Here is a 22,881-nt window from a genome sequence, read left to right as displayed (position 1 = left end):
ATTCACCTGCGGTTACCTGACCTGTCAGGGAAGTGAGGACTTGGCAGATCAGATTTGTTTGTGCATCAAGGCCTCGAGCTGCGTGGGAACATCAGTATGCTGCTTGCATGTGTGTGTGTGTGTGTGTTTGTGTGTGTGTATGTGTGCGTGTGTTTCTGTCAGTGTGTGAACATCAAGGAAGTGTGTGATCACTTGGCTGAGTGATATGCTCGCCTATGTAATGGCACATTTTATTACATTTCACAGCAAAGACAATTATCAATTCTGGTTCATACAATTCTACCTAGCTGCAGCTAGGGACCAGAGCACCCTGTCACTTAGTCAGACTGGGGTCAATGGCACAGAACAATGGAATCACATTTGATTTATACTAAATAAGTCCCTCCTTTCAAAGAGGTAGAATGTTTATCCAATCAGCTCTCTGCGTGTTGTCTTCAGGCTTAGATTTGGTCACCTCCAATCTGAATGAAGGACCCCTTCGAAGGTCTCACTACACATCAACATCAGGCATCTGCTTAGACTCCAAGTGTTAAAACCTGTTTTCCCAGAGACCCCTGTCTCTGACTGTAACACCTATGCACTCTATCGCAGACAGTAGGATGGACCCTGCTGTTAAGACCTTTTGTTTCATCAGAGGCACGAAGGAATCTCCAACGAATACACATCTGAGTCTTCCAAGCTGACCCCACATGTTTTCAGTCTTAAACACACAGAAATACATATCAGAATAACATTCCCATCTATAACAGTCATTCCTTGCATGAAACATAACTAAATATAAAATCTGCCATCACAATCCTCCCTTTTGAGACTATTGTCTCAAACATCTCCATAACATCTTATCATTATATTTAGAAAGAGTCCAGGATACATGAGTTTCAAGAAATCGAACATTTTGTCCAATCATGGACTTGGTTAAGGAAGTAACCACAGTCTTAACAAAAAAACAATATAACAGTTTGTAACACTTGTAAAAATCAGAATCTGTCTCAACAAATCAATAACATATTTAGCAATTATTAAAAAGAAACCATGACCCTTAACTCCCACCCATCAGGAATATGTCCTTGTTCTCTCTCTGGACAATAGATCATTTTACCTTACATTTAACAATATGCACCATATTATCGAATTGTTCATTGTGCCACACTTCATATGTGTCGAAGTTCTCCTTCAGCTGACGAACATCTTGTTTCCGAGCTTCCTGTAGATGCAAAGTTTAATTTCCTAATGTCCTTGAACTAACTCTTAGAGCCAGCTCATCTGTGTGTGTGCTCTTCACAGTGCCCCCCCATGGGACAAGCTCTCCAAACCATTCATTGTGGAGACTCCCACACTGTGGAATGCTTATCTCGCACACAATGAGTTGAATCTTGTCTGTTATCATCATGGTCGCCTACCATGAAGCTCTCCAGGCTCTATCAGTTCATCAGGAAAGTTAAACATAAGCTCTATTTGCTCTGACCATAGATGCTCAGGAATATGTATTATTCCTCCTGCCAAAGTAACACATTTAACATGTTGGTGGCAAGATGATGATAAAAGCATCCGTAGTAGGGAAACCATTTTTCCCTGAACTGCTCCTCAGTCGTCCAAATCATCTGTCGTTGTTCCCCTGTCTGTGCGGTTGTGACAGCAGTGACCCTCTTCAATGTGTTTTCCTCACATTGCAACACCCATCAATTGAAGGCTCACACACTGGCACAAAGCACTATCCGTCCTGTAGAATCCACCCGTGGCTATCGAAATCCTCCTGCGTTGGCCCGCATGTCTCCAGGTTGCCCTCTCAGCAACCTTCACTTGTCATCCGTCTGGTGAGAGGCATTTGGCTTGCACTCGTTCCATCGACGCCCTCTTCCAATCTTTTCTCCTCACGTCCTTCAGTACAATCCAGTCTCCTGGTTCCTTCGCATGCAGCTCCCTTTCCATGGATTTCCAATAGATGCTCCTTCATCTGCCTGTGGATTTTTAAGAGTACAGGGAACAAGTTCACAACATATCTATCAGTTCGTTTTTCAATGTACTGTTAAGTTTTAATTTTACTGCCATCTCTCTCTCCTGTACCATCCCTGGCGGGATGTGGCACGATTTTGCCTTGTGTTGATACCCCGATACTCACCAGCATCCTTAATGCTGCGCTTACAAATTGGGTACAATTATCAGTGGACATCCTTTTAGACTCTCCCATCATGGATAAGTTCTCCCGAGCAGTGACTCCTTCACTGCTGAAGAATCCTGTTTAGATGTTGGGAAACTTCTGCTTGCATAGAAAACATTTCAATGAAAATAAAAAAGTATTTATTCATTTCCCTAACTTACTTAATTTTTATCTTTATCAAATCTCTTTATGAATGATCAAGTTGTTTATTTGGAGGTGGATGTTCACCTTGTGGAATCCAGATTGTTTTACCTTTTCATTTTGTAACTCAAGTCACACAACTCTTCTAAAAAGTTAAAAAGTTTTAGTGAATATTATTAAGTGTGTATTGTCTGTACAGTCAATATACCTATATCTAATTTCATTTCATATGTAACTCCTCCCTTTTGACACTTAGACACCAGTCTTGTGTCAATCCAACCTAATGAAGAAACATATTCAAAATGAAACTATCAAAATCATCTTTATGACCCACATTTAAACTAATCAACAACCAAATAAACTCCCGTTAATCAAAACTACTTAATTCCTAAATGTATTAAGTCTAAATTCTAAAAAATTTAAGTTCCTATGTAACTTTGCTTACAGCTCCTATAAGCCATATTAAATGTCAATATTCAAATCTTCAAACCGTAATTCATGTTCTCGGCCAACTGCATACTGCTTGCAAAACACAAATACCACAGTCAAGCAAAAACAATGGTGTTAAAGTTAAGTTCATGAATGTCTATTCCGCCCCCCATCACATGCAAAACCCCATGCAACCCTGCAACCAGTGTAAATCTTGACACTCTCGTCTCTAGCATATTTGCATCTCTTTGGTCAATGCATATAATGTGAAGGGGGTTGATTTTCCTCTGTGTCCCACAGTCGTAACCCACTTTGTTATCACACTGCGGAAACCTTTGAAGCTGAAACAGTCACAAAACACTTCACGTTTACATTTATCAGCTTGATTACCATTTAAATCCTAATTCAGGAGAAAAGCTTTAGTTTAGTCTAAAACCTCTTCTACTGATGTAGCTAAGAGTTTCCTAGTTAAACACTTTCTATCTATAATAGTAATGTCTATCATCTAAAAAACAATACTGTATCCTAGCTGAACCACCTAGCTGTTGAAAAGTGATCATTTTTTCTCAAGCAATAACATTGTTACAGCATATGACACTAGTAAAGTCTTATTTCAAAGTAACACATATACTCACCTTGTTCCAGTGTTGAGAATTTCAAGAACTCCTCTCACTCCTCTCTTTTTCTTTGTCAGCTGTAAATTCTCAGACTGGTCTCATCAAATTTTACAGGTTACTTGTACAGACACTCGTAATCAAACCAGCAACACTTGTGTAACGTTTATTGTAACCTTATACCTTCAACCAATCTAAAAAAAAAAAAAAAAAAACACTCCCCTAAGAGACAATGAGAAAAAATACCCTTAGTGCATCCTAATACCTTTAGAGAAATATCATTCAAATCTCTACACACACACTTCTCTTCAGTTATACGCCTCCAGGTACTAAATACTTGAGAATGCTATTACTATTTTATGAAAATAGTTATAATTATCATGAAACTCGACGTCAGAGCTCAATCTTAAAGTTGTGTTTAAATTAATAAACACTCCATATATCTATATCCATTTCGTTTGACTCAGTTGAGCTTTGTTTTTTTTTTGCAGTGGTTCCAAACCCTGACTTTGTTAAACCCAGTTAACTTGTTGTTTTTTTTTTTTTTTGCAGTGGTTCCAAACCCTGACTTTGTTAAACCCAGTTAACTTGTTTTTTTTGCAGTGGTTCCAAACCCTGACTTTGTTAACCCAGTTAACTTTTATTGGTTCCAAACCTTGAAGCTTCTTGGATTCTACACCGGTTTCCAAAACCTTGCCATGTAAGCACGTCTGCTCCTCACTTTGACAAATGAGTGAATCTCTTAACCCTTATAAACCCAGTTTATTTTTCGAAATCAGAATTTTACTCACCAGAAAGAAACTGTTTGCTTGTCGTGCTCGGTCCGCATAGATCACTTCAGTGAGAGGGCATCCCTTCTCTTCAGCATCCAGTCCTCACGTCTCCAAACTGTTTAGGGAGGTTGAGGTAAGAGTCTTTTAGACTCTTTTGTGCACTATTTACCTTCAGCTTTGAGATCCAGAACGTCCTCTCACATGAGTGATCCTGCCGACAACGCCAAATGTAATGGCACATTTTATTACATTTCACAGCAAAGACAATTATCAATTCTGGTTCATACAATTCTACCTAGCTGCAGCTAGGGACCAGAGCACCCTGTCACTTAGTCAGACTGGGGTCAATGGCACAGAACAATGGAATCACATTTGATTTATACTAAATAAGTCCCTCCTTTCAAAGAGGTAGAATGTTTATCCAATCAGCTCTCTGCGTGTTGTCTTCAGGCTTAGATTTGGTCACCTCCAATCTGAATGAAGGACCCCTTCGAAGGTCTCACTACACATCAACATCAGGCATCTGCTTAGACTCCAAGTGTTAAAACCTGTTTTCCCAGAGACCCCTGTCTCTGACTGTAACACCTATGCACTCTATCGCAGACAGTAGGATGGACCCTGCTGTTAAGACCTTTTGTTTCATCAGAGGCACGAAGGAATCTCCAACGAATACACATCTGAGTCTTCCAAGCTGACCCCACATGTTTTCAGTCTTAAACACACAGAAATACATATCAGAATAACATTCCCATCTATAACAGTCATTCCTTGCATGAAACATAACTAAATATAAAATCTGCCATCACACCTATTAATTTGAACATAAAACACGCAGGAGTAAAGGCTTTTGAGGATCAGCACTGGGGAGGGTTTGTGTGTGTGTGTGTGTGTGTGTGTGTGTGTGTTGTCCTGAGGGGCTGCAGTCTGTCGGGGTTGATTTACCTGGACAGAGAGGATGACCTAGCTTGTGACCTCATGCTGCAGAGTTATTAGAAGGGGGAGAAAATGAAAAATCAACTTCCCCTCCACTCTTCAACAGATGGAGTACGAGAGTAGCAGTAGTTATAGTAGTAGTAGTTTAGGACACATTTGTATCTTTTTACTCATCAACTTACAAAGAGTAAAAAAACAAAATACAATGTCTCAAGTCATAGTACGACTTCTGATACAAATGTCTGAATTCAGGTGATATGTTACATTGACAGTTTCCTGTGGCATTATATATCTTAGATTGAATCATGTGGGGGTCACGTACACATTATTCCAGATGCTCAACCGACATCTTGCTGTGCAGTTGTTGTAACTTCTGTAAAGTTTGTCATGTGGTAATGAAGTCATGAGGTCATGAAGTCATGTGGTCACGTGTCACTGACCCATCATCAGTGCTGGTAGCATTGAACGAGAGCTCTGATGACCAGCAGTTTTACCCAGATTGAAAATGTCTTTGTGAAAAACTAACAATAATAAACAATGCAAACATTTAAATAATGTTGAATTAATAACAATTAAGGATAATAGTTTTGTCGTATTGCATTTATATATATAACGATAATGATTGTGACTAAAAATGCAGCATTCAAATACTGATTTGGATGTTGATTACCATGGCAACAGAGGAAGATTGGAAGCATTTGGGTCATTCCCAGTACCTTCAGTTTGAGCTGTTCTAGGGCCTGCTGTCTTTACTCGATTTACCCTGACACAGTTTCATTTTATCATCCAGCACTCCTGCCCATCTGAGCCCCCACTGGTGTGCTGGTCTCAAAACAGGCTTTTTGTCCTGTACATCGTTGGTGCATTGATACCTTGAAGCAGTGGAAAGAGATTGATCAACAGAAACCTGATCTGAAGTCAGCGGTGCAGGATGTCAGTGTTATTTTAAAGGTGCATTATTGAGATGGTGACATGCACATAGGCAAGTGATCAGTCAGTCAACACTCTGCTTGTTACACACACAGCAGATGATGATTTTAGCTTAAATCAGCTAAAGTAGGTCTGTTAACAAGCTACATCAACATGCTCCATGAGATGGTTGAACGGATCCATTTACACTGTTTTTTCTATTAAGTCTACTGTCTTCACCATATGACTGTAGGACCAATGCATGTAAAGCAGTGTTCGCCCGCGCTGGAGTAAATGATGCAAGCGATGAGGATTGAGGACGAATGGGAAACGTGTTCCTCATTCCAATCAGCTCCACGTCTCTATATCCAAACACACGAATTATGTATTATGGCCGTTAATGAGCCGTGGCACTGATTGCCAAACATTAGCTCGTCACTCTCTGTGAGCCTATCAGGGTTTAACCGGCTCCGCTGTGCCGACTGAGTTTAATACACATCTGTCAGGCAGACGTGCTCACACACAAGCTTACTGCTCTATGTGTGCACATATGCAGGAGTCATTTGTTGATGCAATGACTTAAGACAATGGCAGGCAGAGATTTTCCTCCCTAACAAACCTCTGCAGTTTTCAAACTTCAGTAGAATCTCAGCCAAATTAGAGCTTTCTGTTCCTCGGGCAGCCGAGTGTAATGAAATGGAACGTCTTCAGTTTACACCATCTGACTCATCCTCTTAGAGACAGTCGTCTTTGTGCAGGAGGAGTAAATATAAACTGTTCCAAATACAATGTGAAGACTCAAAGCAGTCGGGAGGGATCAAATCCTGTGGAATCACAGTGATGGTAACAGTTTCTGAAGAGGCTTTCACACCTGCTTGTTCCTCGTGGTCGGACCAACCCCCTCGGGTGTTTCCCTCCTGGTTTACCTCATACGTGTGGGGGTGAGAAAACGCTGAAGGCGGGGTGAGCCTCACAGCTGATCCCTGGTCAGTCTGGTGTCATCTCTTCATGTCAAACTCATTATCCATCCGATAAGAGATACGTGGCCCTACATAAGGAATGGATAATATCATGATAATGCAATTCTGGGATAAAGGTAATGCAAGACAATCAAACAACAATACATCATGATATCTGAGATTAAGCAATGTACAAAAAACGCATTAGGTCTTTATCTTAGTGCCTTTTTAGTCTTTAACATCACACGGTATCTTGTCAATATCTACATGTGCCATCATCCCAATGTAAAATATCATAAACTGGCAAAAGTACAAACTATATATATGTATAATGCTGTATAATGCAGCAGGGAAATTTCCCCAGTGAGCGAGGGGGTGTGGATTATGACGTTTCTTATAAAAAACATACAAATATCTTAGGATGAAAACAAGGTCTTTGTCTGCGAAGTTGTGAATGAGATTGGAGCTTTCGGTGATAAGAGAAGACAACGTTGTCGGTGTGCTGTAAACACGTGAATTTATCATTTGATCTACCCAGCTGCCACCGTTCACAATGATACACACATTTCCCTGTTGTTGTGAACACATCAGACCTGCACAGTTTGCTAATTTGATATGTGAAGAGAAAACTCAGAAAAATGGCCAGAACCAATTTTCATGCCGTTTGCTGGAGTTCTATTCTGGAATTATTGAAATACTGGATCCATTAAATTTATTGACCTATTATTTAAGCTCTAAAGTGAATCTTAATGAGCCGTGTACTGTAAAATATATCAATATGTTTTGATATTAGAGGGGGAAGTGTACCTAAGGGTAAAATATCAGGAATAGAAAGAAGGTCATATAAGAAACAAAGCACGGTTAATGCTTTAATTTTGTTCAAAATGTAAAAAAAGATGAATTTATAGCTACAAATGACATCATTACATGGATTTAATTTGAGATATCACAGCCCCCCTTTTAAACACTGCACCATTTTCAGCACTGATTTCAGTGATGACCTCAATTATGATCTGTAAACAGGAATAAAAGGTTCTCTGTGGTGATTCGGAAAGGCTCGGTCTTTCAACAAATTAAATAAAATATTGTATGTGTTCCACTGGGTCATCTCTGTGATCTATTTTTAGCTGAAAATCTGTCATTCAGTTAAGTAAAAAAAGAGAGAGAAAGGAACATGAGCCACAGAAAACGAGCAGAGAGCAGAAACTGGGACAGCACGCCGTGTGTGTGAAACCAATAAATCTTTTGGCACGTTACACATCTAATGCATTGGCCATTTGCTGAGGTGAAGGACATCTCCGAATAAAATGAGAAGAGGTAATCAGAGGGCTGGGACGTTGACCGCAAGGACACTGTGTCCTTCCTGTGTTTTCCGACCTGCTGTATATCGCCATTAAACCAAGATCATCAGTCTGATCCTGTCGAGCCCCGAACTGCAAACGTCTGTGTGTGTGAAGCCAAAGCGTCTTGATTACCCCCTGGTGGCTGGCTGCATTATAGGTCATAAATCCCGCCTCATCCATGTTATCAAATGGAACATGGACCAAACAAAACAAAAAAAATCAAAGCACACTCCAAACATAATCGTGTAAAAGATGGTTTCTGTCATTTCCGGCTGTGAGATGTCATTGGCTGATATCTGAGACTGACACACGAATGGTCGAGCTCGCAACCTTGGATGCTAAGTTGCTACGTATATGATATCTGTGTACAGGTCCAAGCTCTGGTCTTGTTATTAATGTGGATCTTAGATGGGGGAATCGATCAAATAGGATGGTGTATGCTGCCCTTAGTTAACTATAGAGTGAGTGGTGCAGCACAGAAGCAATAACTGTGTCAAGACAGAAATGAAGTGGTTTGAAGGAGTGATACCGTGCAGGTCGCTCTCCGGAGCCCTTGTGACAACTGAATCATGCTGTATTTTTAAGTCTTACACAAAGCAGCTCTGAGAACAGTGGTAATCATCTATAGTTTTCTGCTGACCAATGGAGTTTTGCAGCTAAACTTAAATACATCTCCACCACTCATTTCCTTTGTGCACATTTCTTAACATTTCTATTATTAGTGGTTGACCGCTGATGGATGGATGCGAGTCCTCGGAAAGTCTTCTCGGCCGCGTGCACGTGGTCACTTTGGTTGCAACGGCGTGTGACTCATGTATCTGCCGAGGCCAAAAGGGTTTCGATGCAACAAAACTCGGCCGCAAAGTGGGAGTGCTCTAAATGCTGTGTTGAGCCTGCAGTGGATCTTCAGCTTTCAGTCGCGGGGTTCCTGCCAGCTGGCCTCCGAGTGTCCCGGCCTTCCTTCGTGACGGGAGGGAGGGAACCACTGACTGTGTCGAGCAGCTGTGTGACGGTTAATAACTGGAGCGACAACGATGCTCTGGGAAATATCTGAGGAGTCACACAGAAACTAGATGTGTCATTTTGAATGCATCCGTGTTTGCTCTTTTAAATATTTGAACACGAGAGACAATGAGCACACACTGTATGTTAGGTTAATAGTTAATAGATGCTTGACATGATGTTGTACAAATGTCTTTTTAATGTGCTAATGTCTGATTTAATCTGGTGCAAAATATGATGCACACAAATAATAATAATAATGATGATGAATACATCTTTCAAGCTGAAGCACAAAATGGTTTCAAGACAAAAGAAAAAGTAGAAATGAACACCAGAAACCCATGGAAACTCCCTCCCTATATCGACAGCACTATACATTGATACATTTATGTTCAAGTTTAACATTGTTATGATATAAAATAAAATAGCAAACAAGGTGTGGTTAGGATAAAAGTCTTATTTGATGGTTTTTCATTACTCTGGTTGAGGGTCAGACGAAGGTTGATCCTTCTTCCAAGTTGTCATCACTTCACTGTGCATTGTCCAATCAGCCCCTGAAATTCTGTCACATGATCAGAGTCCCGGCCTGAACAGCTCCATAGGTCAATATTAACTCAAGGTTGACAGGATATATACGTTTTGTTTATAAAGTAAGAAAGGAAAAGAGGACACCCTTGAGATAAGTTGACATGTCCTATTAACTTTTCAAACTCCTGTCTTAGTTTGAAGGCTGATTTTTGTTCCTGAGTGATGATTACAATAATATTTCAATAATTATCAATGTTGCTTTTTTGCCTAACCCTGCTCTATGAATGCAGTTCACCACCTCTCCTGCCTCCTTCACCCCCCACTCCCGCCCCTCTGCTGCAGCCGCTCACCACTCATGTTTCCCTTTGATTTAGTTTGATGCCCTCGTCTGTGCTTCGGGTTGTCAGTAGCGCGCTGACGCGTCTGATGTCGGAGATGATGGATTGCTTTGCCAGATTTATGAAAAGTAAGGTTAGAGTCAGTGTTGGAGAGTTGACAACCATCAGTTGATGCCTGGTATCTTAACACAGACTGTGGGGACATTTACATTTACTGGGTGGTTCCTATACATCATCTTTATGAGTTCTTGTGACCTGACCTGAACTCAACTATAGAACACAACTACCTGAAGTTATGAGATCCTCTTGATTTATAATGCTTAAGGAAGATGGCATGTCTGTGCATCTAGATAAGGTACACCTTGAGAGTCCGTGGGGGGGCCGAGGTGGCTAATATATGTTTTCCTTCTCGAGAGTACAACACTGTGAAACATCTGCTTTTCCGTCAGACTATCTGCGAGTATGATGGAGCAAGAATCTTTGCTTTCGACAGATTCATGTCATAAAAAACTCATAATTTTAAGAAAGAACAACTGAAGCTCATCGAGTAGTTCCTTTATTCAGCCATCATCAACTTCATCATCATCTTCACACAACTGTTAAGAAGATATTTAGTCATCAGTCAGTGTCCTCCTCTGTCTCTTTGAGAGATCAAACACAGGGATGATTGATTACGTATGACTCGATTGATCCACACCACTCGGCTCATCAAAAGAGACCCTTCAAAATAAAAGGTCCTCCTGGTAAAAAACGCTCTGAATACTGATACACATACAGTCCATCAATCATCAGCATCAGTCCGATGCTGGGCGAACATGAATTCTATGTCAGTGACAAGCTGTGCGTCGTGATATTAGTCCCATGGTGCACCGTGGCACAGTGTGGAGTTTAAAGGGTGTCACCAGAAACAGCATGTCCCTGCTCTGTGTGCAGCTGTTTGTTCTGTGTAGTGGTGGGGGAAGGGGAGGGCCCACTTGTGTGATCAGTATTGATCTCTGAGGGCTGATGCTCCAGGGCAGATGTATCTAGTTTTTTTAAATCAGTGTACAGGCGTGTTGTCGTGACCCACAGAAGAATTTTCAGAAGCTCCATAAATTCCTACTTGGTGCAGATATAAAAGCTGCTATTTTTTCTTTTTTTCATACATTTTGTTATACTTTATTATTTGGTTTCGTGAATGCATTGTGGTGTCTCTCATTGATCATTACTTTGTGCTGCCCAGTTACCATATTTAACACTGGCTGTCAGAGTGTTTGAGATTGCTGCCCTCATGTGTCTCCTTGGAGTATTGCAGTGTATGTTTTTACAGTGCAGATGACATTAAATGAGAATAAATAGTAAATAGACTGTAAATTTATATTGTGCTTTTCTAGTCTTATCCACCACTCAAAGCGTTAAATATTAGTAGTAGCTTTAAATGTTGCGCTTCTTTTTAATCACACACTGTCGGCCCGGACATCAGCAGCAATTTGGCGTTCAGTACTTTGCCCGAGAGCACATCAGCATGCTGACTGGAGAAGCCGGGGATGGAAACCACCAACCCTTGTTTAGTTGCAGCTAGATCTGTCTTCTGAACAAAAGTGCCGCCCACTAACATATCCCTCTTTTTCCTTTGCAGGTGATGGACACACTTTCCAAACTTTCCCACTCAATTATTGCACAGAAAACTGGAATCAGGTGGGTTTGGACACAGTGTGAAACAAAAATTGTATTTAGTCATATTGTCCCATGAATAGAAATAACATTTAATTTTTTCTGTTTTCCCTCAAAAGGCCTTTTCCAACAGAGGAGAGTGTTGAGGATGAGGATATCTACAACCACCTGGTGGATCTGATAGAGTATGTGAACCCCTCTCTCTTAGTTTTCCCTCCTCCAGCTTCATTTCACAAGGTCTATTTATTATTTAGTCTCTTGTTTTAAATATGGACAGGATGTCGTGGGTTGCAGGTGACATTTGTTCCCTGGGTGTTGACTGGAAGGCGGCCAACACCTCCCAGGCTACCAGTATGCGCCCGCCCCGCTCACAGGCGTTGTGGGCATGTGGCTGGATCATTTTTTAACACCCTCTTCCCACACACTCATGAAAGCTCTACCAGTTTAAATAACAGATTTTCATGAACTCAATTACCCCGTTCAACTCGGGAAAACTGATCAAACTCTGGAAATTTCCTGGTAATTTGAAGACCTTGCATTCAACCAATTGTGGTAGCTGTGCTTTAATTTGATCAAAACAAGAAATACTACTTTTTTTTTGCACATTTGAAAGTGAACAAGTCACAAAATCCTAATATTCAACACATAGCAAACAGGACTCCTCACAGTGCCAGGCAAAGGCTTTTTATCAAAAGCGAGCATTGCAGTAAAAGACCGACTGTGCCTTGGTTTATCAGGGTCAGGGACTTATCTTAAGAACGCATCATTCATTCACTGTTTTCTTATCACTGAAGTTCAGGTTCAGCACTTTTCCAACTGTTTGGGGGCAGCCAGTCTGCGGAGGCCTGACTGGCCGGCAGCTCCCAGCTGGTTCAGGATGCTCAGCTCAGCAGCGTCTCCACAGGCTGCTCGGTTTCAGACCCATAACCTCCGAGTGAACCAGACCACGAGAACTGGGATCCTCATATGTCCCCCCCCGTCCTTTCTTGTCAGATCATGAGTAGGAGGACGAGGGAGAAGAGAATAAATTAGACCCTGACCACGCTCTTCTGCAAATGTAAACAGCGCCAAGATCCAAACACACATCTCCTGCTGTTATACAACTACTGCAACCTACAAGGTGCTGTAACAGTGTGGTTTTATTTATGATGGGTGGTTTGAACAAGTCGCCCCTAATCGACGAGGAGGGACACAGGAGCTTTGAAATGTTTTTGTTGTAGGTGTGTTATTCTAGCTCCACTTGTACAATAAGTGCAGTTACACACACTGGTGTTTATATTTTATATTTTATAATTTCTTATGCTCTTCCGTCAGTGCAGGAACATGCATTTCTTTTACTGGACGTGTTTCAGATCAATCCTGTCGGTCTTGTGCCGGGAAAGATTCTTTACAGTCTACACACAGTCAGTGCTTTACCTGCTTGACTCCCCCTCTATTCTGCACACACTCGACATACCTGCACTGTCCACTAACCCCATATGAGCCTGGGTGCCTCATTAGATCAGTTTATCAAGGCCTCCTGGAGTCTGGTCATTGAGGGTTGTCAATTCAACTCTGAGATTAAATTTCTTTGATCTGTCACTTCTTAAAAAATCACTTTCACTTATGTCAGGATTTCAATTTTAATCCATTTAAGTATTTGTTTTATTGTTGTGTTAACTTTTTCAAAACCTTTAACCTTATTACCTGTGTGGGTTCTTGAGCCACTTTCAACGAGTTTTGTTCCTGACCAACAAAGTGTGTGTGAACATTCCATGTGCTTTTGATGTCACATAATGGTGTCGTGTCCCGTGTGCTGCAGTGAGAACGGGGTGGAGGATGAGGAGGATCTGTATGACTGCGTGTACGACGATGAAGACGGCGGCGAGATCTACGAGGACCTGATGAAGACAGAAGCCCTCCCTCCTCCGGTCAGTAAAACGCCCGTCTACACTGAGTCATCGATGTGAATATCAAAGGGTTGTGGGGAAGACGTCTGGTTGATGAATCAACAGCCCACAGCTTTGCGGTAACAAGTTGGTGTGTGTGTTTGTGTGTGTGTGTGTGTGTAGGCGTTTCACAAGCAGGAGACCGACATCAGGAGCTGCTGTTTAACAGAGATCAAGCAGACAGAGGAGAAATACACTGAGACCCTGGAGTCTATAGAGAAGGTACTTGCACACCTTTGGCCCCCGCAGTGGGTCATGTTTACTGTCAAACGTGTGAGTCTTTGAAATGTCCATAGATGATTTTCTGTATTGTCTATCCACTGATGTTAACATATCAAAGTTTGAAGTTTTATCACAATAGCAGCTGCATCCATCAAACTTCTGAGAGTTAAATTGAAATATCAAGCCCACTGAATAGTGAGTTTGCCATTTTGGTTTAAGTGTTGTCCGATTGTTTAGTGGATTTCTTTCCCCTTATACTGTGCACTCATTATTTCCCATATTGCATCATGGAAAATGGGGGTGGTAATCACTAACCCTTATATTCCATAATGCAGTGTGTTCGTAGTAGAGCTATGAGAGGATGTGATCAGAGCAGCTCACCACAGCACAAACTGAGACAAACACCCACTCGGCCCACCACACAATTTGTTTGAAAAACATCCTCAGGACTGATTTAATTAGAGGTGATCGGTCAAAATGGCAGCTAGCCTCAATCAATACTATGTGAGCAGTGAGGAATCTCGACATGGCCACAATTATCACAACGAGCCCACATTCTGCCACAGTGGGTTACCAAAGAAACGCCATATTGATCACGAGCAATAGTGATCAATGTGTAAAGCTGTCATCACTAGCATTTGGGTAACTGTGCTCAGAGAGGGAAATAACCCTTTGACATTAGTTTTGCGTAATCCCAGAACAAACTGTAATCGAAAGGGCACAAATTGCGAGGGAAGCCCCCCCGGCTACTTACCTGCTCCCTCCTGTGCACGGTCACGTCTGGAAAAGGAGCTGGGCTGATTTCCCGGCGGAGCACCTCACCAGATGACTTTGGATATGAAGTGGATGGTGGAATGTGGTTTGTGTTCGCCCGCTCCTCTGAGACGTGGAGGTGACGATGGCGGCGGCGGCGGCGGCGGCTCTCTGAGAGGAAATCATTAAATTGCAAAACTCTCAAAATGAGATTATTGTCATGACCCAGACGGTCCCCCTTGTTTTTGCTGACTGCAGCTTTTTTTTTTCTCACAACTCTAATATAATAACTCTCTCGCAAAATGACTTTCCCACTCGGACTCCGGAGGGACGCCCTCACACCCTGACATTCTCTCTCTCTCTCTGTTTTTCTGGCACAGCACTTTATGACGCCGCTCACCATGTTTTTATCCATGGGGGAGATGGAGAGGGTGTTTGTGAACATCCCGGTGAGTCACTGTCTGACACCACACACTGTAATCATCCAGAGAGCTGGTCAACTGAGGGTCACAGATGGATTGACCTCAATGTGCTTTTCATACATTCACTGATATCAGCAGAAAAGACATGCTGTTATGTGCTCATTAGGTTTTATCTGTGATTGTTTAGTTTGAAATTAAAGCAGGGTTGAATTTATTTGTCCTTTCATCAGTTAATAATTGTCCATCAGCCATTTTAAAGTAAAAAACATTTCGAATTTCAACTTCTTCTTTTTTAACATGATAATCAGCTAATGTTTTTTGGGCGGCTGCTCAGACAGAACACAAAAACATTCCAGTTTAAAAAGTGGTTCTCTACGTTCTTCTCACAATTTGTCCTTTGATCATTAAAGTAATAGTATTGATGCCGTTACTTTTGTCATTTCAGGAACTGGTGAAAGTTCACAAAGGTTTACTGGTGGAAATCCAAGACTCAGTCCACCACAGAAGTGCCCAGAACCTTTACCAGATCTTCATCACTTTCAAAGAGAGGTACCCTATCGTCATCCTCCTCCAGCATAAGCACACACACAAAATGCCTGAAACAGACAATAAGTGAACAGAACCATGACCTGCTGCATCAGCTTCTTTACCCTGTATATTTCAGATCTGACTTTGAGCCTCTTTTTATATTCTTACAGTAGGTAGTTGTGAGTCCCATATGAGCCAGTGTGTAGTCTGAGACCCTCTGGTCCTGAGACCTGGCTGAGGGTTTAGAGTCTGAGGGAATGAAGCTGAGTCAGTGACAAATCTTAAATCCTTTATTCCAACATACTTACATCTGAGAGCCTGTCCGGAATTTTAATTTTAATCTTAATTGTAATTGTTTTTGTATTCAGTTTAAATCTCTGATTTAATATGTAGTTTATCTTCTATCACCAAACTGGTTTAAACTTGTATCTGCACGTTTTAGCCAATAAAAAATATTATTGTTATTATTATGTGTGCAGTAATACAAATGTTATTATATTTAATTATCAAATCAATACACAGAACTATATTTTATTTATGCTTTTTAACTTGTGTCCCCAGACTTTAGCTTTATGCTTTGTTAACTTTAGTAATAATGTGTCTCACCTGTCTCCTCCAGGTTGTTGATTTATGGGAAATACTGCAGCCACGTGGAGACGGCCATCGCCTCCCTGGACGACATCAGCAAAGACAGAGAGGACGTACGCATGAAGCTGGAGGTGAATTCTCATCACTGGTCATAATAAATAGAATTAATTAAAAGGTGGAGCCATTTGTTAAAACGTTAGAGCGGTCAGAGGACGCCCTCGAGTGGTGACCTGACGCACTGCAGGGGATGACAACCTGCTGTAGTTTGCTCCTTCAAACTTTCTACGTCATAAACATTTTTTTTTAAGTGATTAGAATTATCTTAAACAGACTGACTGCTTGTCTTCACTTAGTGTATATATGTACATAACTAATCAAATGATTTTCTTATGTGCTGCACAGGAGTGTTCGAAAAGAGCCAACTATGGCAAGTTCACCCTGAGGGATCTGCTGGTGGTTCCAATGCAGCGAGTCCTGAAGTATCACCTCCTGCTGCAGGTACGCTGAGCTCATATTGGCAATGTTTTATTCCTCACACCCTCAGTTAAAAAGCCAAGGTGGGAAACAGAACATGAGGACAGGCCGTCAGTCAGTTTTATTCCACATGTCTTTCTGCTCCGTTTGTGTGAATATAAAGCAGAACTAGGTTTTTCATGCTTAAACCGTTCAACAGGATCAGGCACGTTTTGAGTGCTAGTCAGTGTGTTTGACTCTTCTTGTGATGAGTCCAAATAATTACACCATGCATGTGGACTAAGGCAATTTTAAAAAGGTGCTGAACAAAGACAAACTGAGGTCTCAAACTCTCTGATTAACATAAAGAACTAAAAATGACCGTTATCCCTCATCACAGCAGTTTAGTGAAAGTAACTTGCTCTTCCTTATGTACTTATGAATATTTCCATTTTATAGAAACTGGATACTGTTACTCCACTCCACACAGAGATACATATTTGTCTTCTTCTCTAATGTGACAGATATGGTTACAAGAACAAACATTTAAAACATGACATCAGTGAATAATATATTAACCATGTAGTTGCATTTAGCCACAGACTGACCAGCCTCATTAAAAGGCTGTATACATATAAATACATAAATAATAATGAGTATATTTTAATAATGATGCCTTTCTACTTTTATCTAACTTAGGTTACTTCTTTTTCCTAAAATAAAGGATCTCAGTACTTCGTCCTTTAGCTGTGTAATGAGCTGTGTGTGCTCATCCATCTTCCTACACATAAAGTTCAATTTAAATGTCGTCCCTTAGTTTCTGGACGACCCGGCACTACCCCACACCTCCACCAGTGGCGCTGTTGTCTGTGTTTTATTCCCCCGTCTAGCTTTGTCCTTCAGGCTGTGAGACTCTTCTGTTTCTGCCTCTTCTGTATGACTGAGGCTGAAAAGACCGGAACTTAACTGACAGGTGATGGAGACAATGACTGAGGAGGATGACGAGATAAAGAGGGGGACAATAGATGAAGAGGAAGAGCTTCTGTGAGGGTGTGACTCAGGTGTCATGTTCCTTGTTTTGACATTTCAGAGATCCACTTTTTCAACTGATTGCATCTATTGTCGTCAGTGATTTTGTGTTTCTGTTGTTTTTTCGTGAGTTCAATTGTGATCTTGCTCCAGAAATGGAGAAATAAAAAATTAAAAGTTAAATATAACAAAAATCTGGGAATGATGCGTTTGGCAAAAGTAAAAAAAAAGAATTTGAACATCACAAAATATTTTACTTTGTGATCCATCAGCCTGAATGTGTTTCTCTTCTTTAACAATTAAAAAAGTTTATTTTCAAGCTATATCATAGCTGAGGTACAGAGAATTACCCTCTGTAGTAAGAGATGCTTTCAAATCCAAGAATACAAACTTGAACCTGGATAAGCTGAAGTTGTGAAAGGTTTCAATTTGTTTTAAACCATGTGAAGTACATTTCAGTTCTGGAATATTCTACCGACTCTTTGCTTGGCAGTAGATAAACTATTTCTTTGGATTAACTGTCCTTTTATTCCGGCAGAAATTAGTTATTAAAAATGTTTTTATATTAATAAGAATAATGATAATAATAATGACAACTCATGTATAAGACATTACATTAAAGCAGATACAAACAAACCAAAAGAATATATTCAATAAAAGATAAAAAATACCTTTCTTCCATTAAAAGTTAGATTAGGTTCTATCAAACCCTCTGATCACCCCCCATGTTGTCATGTAGTGACCTGATCAAGCAAAGTGATTCTTTTGTGTCCACACGGTCCGAGTTCCCCGTGGAACCGGCTGGTGGGAGTGAGCTGCTCTGAGGAACCCTCCGCTGGGTCACTCTCCCACACTGTGACAGAGGGAATGTGTACAGCTAATGTCTTGTCACATCCTCTCTCTCCCCGACTTCCTCTCGTTCGCCCTCGCTTTCTTTCTTTTGTCTTTTTTTTGTCATCAATCTTCCTCTGTCTTTCTTCCCGGCTGCCGCTCATCATTTCTTCTAAACCCCCTCCCCCCACCTTCTCCCGAAGCCGCAGTTTCCCTGGATGAGTCCATCATGTATGGTCCCAGAGAACGGTGTGACGACTCCCCTCTCCTGTATCTGTATCTGTGTGTGTGTGTGTGTGTGTGTGTGTGTGTGTGTGTGTGTGTGTGTGAGTGTGTGTTTGTGTGTGTGTGTGTGTGTGTGTGTGTGTTTGTGGTGGGGATGCAGGAGCGAGCCTTGAAAGATAGGACTCTGCCGTCTTGCTAGTGATAATAATGCCCGGGTTGAGCTTGACTGACACCAGGGATTTGAGCACTGCCAAGACGACATATATATCTCCCTTAGCGGATAAGTGTGTGTGTGTGTTAGTGTGTGTGTGTGTGTGGGGGGGGGGGGGGGGGGGTCAGTATGGACCTGTATGAAGGACAAGCATGGCATCCTTCCTCCTCCTCCACTGCTGAGGTCTAGATGTCTTGTTTACACTGCAGCCAGGCAGCGGCAAGCAATTTCAGACAAACACACACACATACACACACACACACACACACACACACACACACACAAACAATATGATTGACTTCAGAACAGGATTCTTTTCCTTCCCCCTCCTCATTTGGTATCTGGGGCCAAAAGTGTTTCATTCCCTCGTGTGTGGATCAGTGTAGCAGAGCTCAGGATTTTCTTTCCCCTGTACGTGCTTTGTAGGTGTGTGATCAATATAAACTGCCATCGTTATTTGAAAACCAGACTTCTGCAAATGCAGAGTTTTTGAAAAGTTCGGATCGGGTCCAGTCTACATCCAGGACTTGGTCAAACGCTCCACCCCAGCCCGTTCACTCCGCTCTGCATCGGCCAATCGGCTTGTTGCTCCCTCACGGTGAGCTGTTTGCTGTCCTGGCTCCTAAATGGTGGAATGAGCTCCCCATTGACATCAGGACAGCAGAAAGTCTTTACATCTTCCGCCGCAAACCAAAAACACTTCTGACTATACGTTGAAAAAATAGTTTGGCTTTCTTGAAGAAAATTGTACTTTCTTGATTCTTGTTGTTCTGGGTTTTTCCCCTCACAGTTGAATGCGCTTAATTTAAGTCGCTTTGGATAAAAGCGTCAGCTAAATGAAATGTAATGTAAAGATTTCAGTGGTATGAATAATAATAAAGCTGTACTGGTTGCTGGAACCACAGGGCAGATATTCTACTTTCCTTCAATATTGAAAGAGACTTAACCATGAGAAACGAGGGCACTTATATCCTGCATGTGATTTGTTTCTGTCCAATAGGAGCTTGTGAAACACACTCATGATGCCGGAGACAAGAGCAACCTGCGGACGGCCCTGGACGCCATGAAGGTACATTTTACATTTAGCAAAAATACAAATCACGCTGGAATGTGCTCATGACAACTGTTGTATCGGCTGCATCCAAAAATAAAGCTTCATTGGCTTTTGTGTTAACACTGCAAAAGAAAAGTTGGGGTGTGTTGGTGGAGGCAGCATCATAAATGGATGTCCTTTGGGGAAACAGGGATACTGAACTACTGGATAATGTTGACTGTTGTTTAAAATGTTGATTAAATTAAAGCACTTATCAATTAGTAGGAAAAAAAACATTTATCTTAAATCAGGTCGCTCAGGACGTCGACTGGTTCATTTTGTTAGAATTTCGCAACAGCCGCAAAGAGATGATGGCTTTTGGCTTTTTGTTATGTTGAACTAATGATTTCCTTTATATGAGTTTGATTAATATTCATCTCAGTCATGAACATTTGTTATTTTGTGTTATTATTTTATAATGTACGAACAAATTAATCGTCAACACAGCCCTTAGGTGTCACCTGAAAAATTTGAATTGGTTTTGTCAAGTCAGATCTATTTGAAAAGCCCAATGTCATAAAGAGACAGATGAGGTTTGGGAGCCTGAATCAGCAGTTTGTACTTCAGTGGAGGACAAAAGTGCTGAATGGGAATTTAAGCTTGTAAAAGAAAAACGGGACGTGCATCAGGAATACAGGACTTTTTTAAATTTATTTTTTATTCTTTGTGTTGTGATCTTTTTTTTAATTTTATTTAATTATTTTAACAACAGAGACTTAAAGTTACTCACAAAAACAGGCCCAACAACCTAATTAGATAATAAAGGCAAAAGTAATATAATAAATATGCATTCATAAAAGCCTAAATAGATAAATTGATTGCTTCATGTAATTTTCTTACTAGGGAGTGAAAGAAAAGAATGTATATACAAACCAAGGGAGGAATACTGCGTGTAGAAAAATACATAACAAATCTGAATGAAAAATACTGAAATTACTTTTATTGTACAACTAATATATAACTTATTTAGCTAAAATTGTATTATATCAAGCTTTTGTTTTGCGATTTCTTCACAGGACTTGGCTCAGTACGTCAACGAAGTCAAACGAGACAATGAGACGCTGAGAGAAATCGACCAGTATCAGAAATCCATCGAAAACCTTGTAAGACGCACGATTCTTCTGCTGATTTCAACTTCAGAAACAAAAATGGCCTTTTTTTTCACTGTCTTCCGCTTCCTCTGCAGAATCAGCCTCTGAGTAACTACGGGAGACCCAAAGGAGACGGGGAGGTACGGGTGTCCTCGGTGGACAAACGGGCCAAACAGGACAGGTAAGATGTCACGTTGACACGCTGGTTGACGGAGTGACTGCAGCTCCGACTCGATTCAGATGCTGTGTCAGATAAACTGTGTGTGATGAATGACAGAGATCCTCTTGACCTGAACCGGGGACATCCAACGGTGTGTTGCTTTGTTTTATTTCTTTATCAATAGATTAAACTACGTCTGCAAACAAGTTTATCTTGTTTGAAGCTACACTGCGATTTTTCCCTCAGACACAAAGTGCCCTGTGAGTCTCGCCCTTTGTCTCACGGATCACGTTCACTCAACCAGCCCGACTGCAGAGAGTCTCTGTCTTCGGCTGCCGACCCGCAGAGGGGTCACAAGATTGTTCCTGGGGGTCCCGATATGATTATGGAGAATAAAAACCATTATATAAATAAATATTGTAAACTTGGGGCGGGTGGTCTTTCTGTGTTTTTTGGCCGGGTATTCGCTCTTCTTCCCAGAGTCCAAAGAATTCAGCTGTGGATTATCTGGAGACTCTTAATGGACTGTAGGTGTGAATGTGAGAGGATAGTTGACTGTGTCATCTTGGTCCTGCAGAACGCTAAAGCCTGTCGGCACGGACTGACTCCTGCTCCCCCATGACCTTTAAGTATAAGCAGTATAGGAAAAAAAAAGGGTTGGAGACTAGTTGGGGTTGATTTTACATCCAACTGTTATAAGGTGTGCTTTAGAGAGGATATTGTATGTAAGTCAATGTGAGGGTCAACCCTAAATCGGGAGGTCCTGAGCCAGAGAGTGTGTCCTGATCGGTTGGCTCAGGTAAATAGAAAGAAACATTTACTGTCCTGAATGCCTCATGCTCCTTACACCTTGATTGCTCTTACCGGGAGAAGACACTAAAGTTGAGCTTGATTTATTCATAAATGTTCAGAATTATATTGCGGTGGACGCCATTATACCGATACTGGGTTGCAACTCAAAAACCACTGGTGTTCTGTATCTTAAAAGGACAGTTACCTTGAGATTGGGACAAAATATCTGTAAATCAAAACACCTCCAACCGGAGCAGCAGACGTGTCTTACAGACAGAGTTCAAAACAGGCAAACACCAACTCGTCATGTATAATAAATGAGTTCTGCCGTGTCAGTGATAGCGCGGGTTTGAACTTTAACAGAATGCACCCGAGATAAAGCACAGCAGGTGATCAACATATCAACATGATGGTCTTTGAACCGCAGGCACATCTTCCTGTTCGACGCTGCGGTGATCGTCTGTAAGCGGCGGGGAGACAACTACGAGATGAAGGAGGTGATCGACCTGCACCTGTTCAAGGTCACCAACAACCCCACGTCTGACAAGGAGAACCGCAAGGTCTGTGCACAGGCATGCACACACCCATACACACACACACACACACACACACATACATAAACATATGGTTTCCATGGGCACACAGTGTAACAGACAGGGTTCCAACGCATCGTGGGAAAATTTGCAAACCTAAAAAATGTATTTCCCTAAAATCCTGGAAATAATATCTGCCGTTTTGGAACATTTGAAATTTTGCCCTTAAAAGACATTGAGTG

The 22,881-nt window shown here is 41.3% G+C and overlaps 1 protein-coding gene across 1 annotated transcript in view; it reads left to right on the top strand.

Moving 5' to 3' along the window:
* Window positions 1–22,881, top strand: part of LOC133932731 (guanine nucleotide exchange factor VAV3) — an 87,331-nt gene that overhangs the window by 33,399 nt on the left and 31,051 nt on the right. The window contains exons 3-14 of the mRNA XM_062379542.1: window positions 11,746–11,804; window positions 11,900–11,965; window positions 13,582–13,690; window positions 13,832–13,930; window positions 15,064–15,132; window positions 15,551–15,654; window positions 16,253–16,352; window positions 16,624–16,719; window positions 19,971–20,039; window positions 21,080–21,166; window positions 21,250–21,335; window positions 22,534–22,666. Coding sequence (XP_062235526.1) covers window positions 11,746–11,804; window positions 11,900–11,965; window positions 13,582–13,690; window positions 13,832–13,930; window positions 15,064–15,132; window positions 15,551–15,654; window positions 16,253–16,352; window positions 16,624–16,719; window positions 19,971–20,039; window positions 21,080–21,166; window positions 21,250–21,335; window positions 22,534–22,666 — 1,077 coding nt within the window. The remainder of the gene's footprint in view (window positions 1–11,745; window positions 11,805–11,899; window positions 11,966–13,581; window positions 13,691–13,831; window positions 13,931–15,063; window positions 15,133–15,550; window positions 15,655–16,252; window positions 16,353–16,623; window positions 16,720–19,970; window positions 20,040–21,079; window positions 21,167–21,249; window positions 21,336–22,533; window positions 22,667–22,881) is intronic.

Source organism: Platichthys flesus, chromosome 21 (genome assembly GCF_949316205.1).
Source record: "Platichthys flesus chromosome 21, fPlaFle2.1, whole genome shotgun sequence".
NCBI classification, from domain to species: Eukaryota; Metazoa; Chordata; class Actinopteri; order Pleuronectiformes; family Pleuronectidae; genus Platichthys; species Platichthys flesus.
Note: the sequence above shows the minus strand (reverse complement) of the source record. Positions and strands in the feature narration are given on the sequence as shown.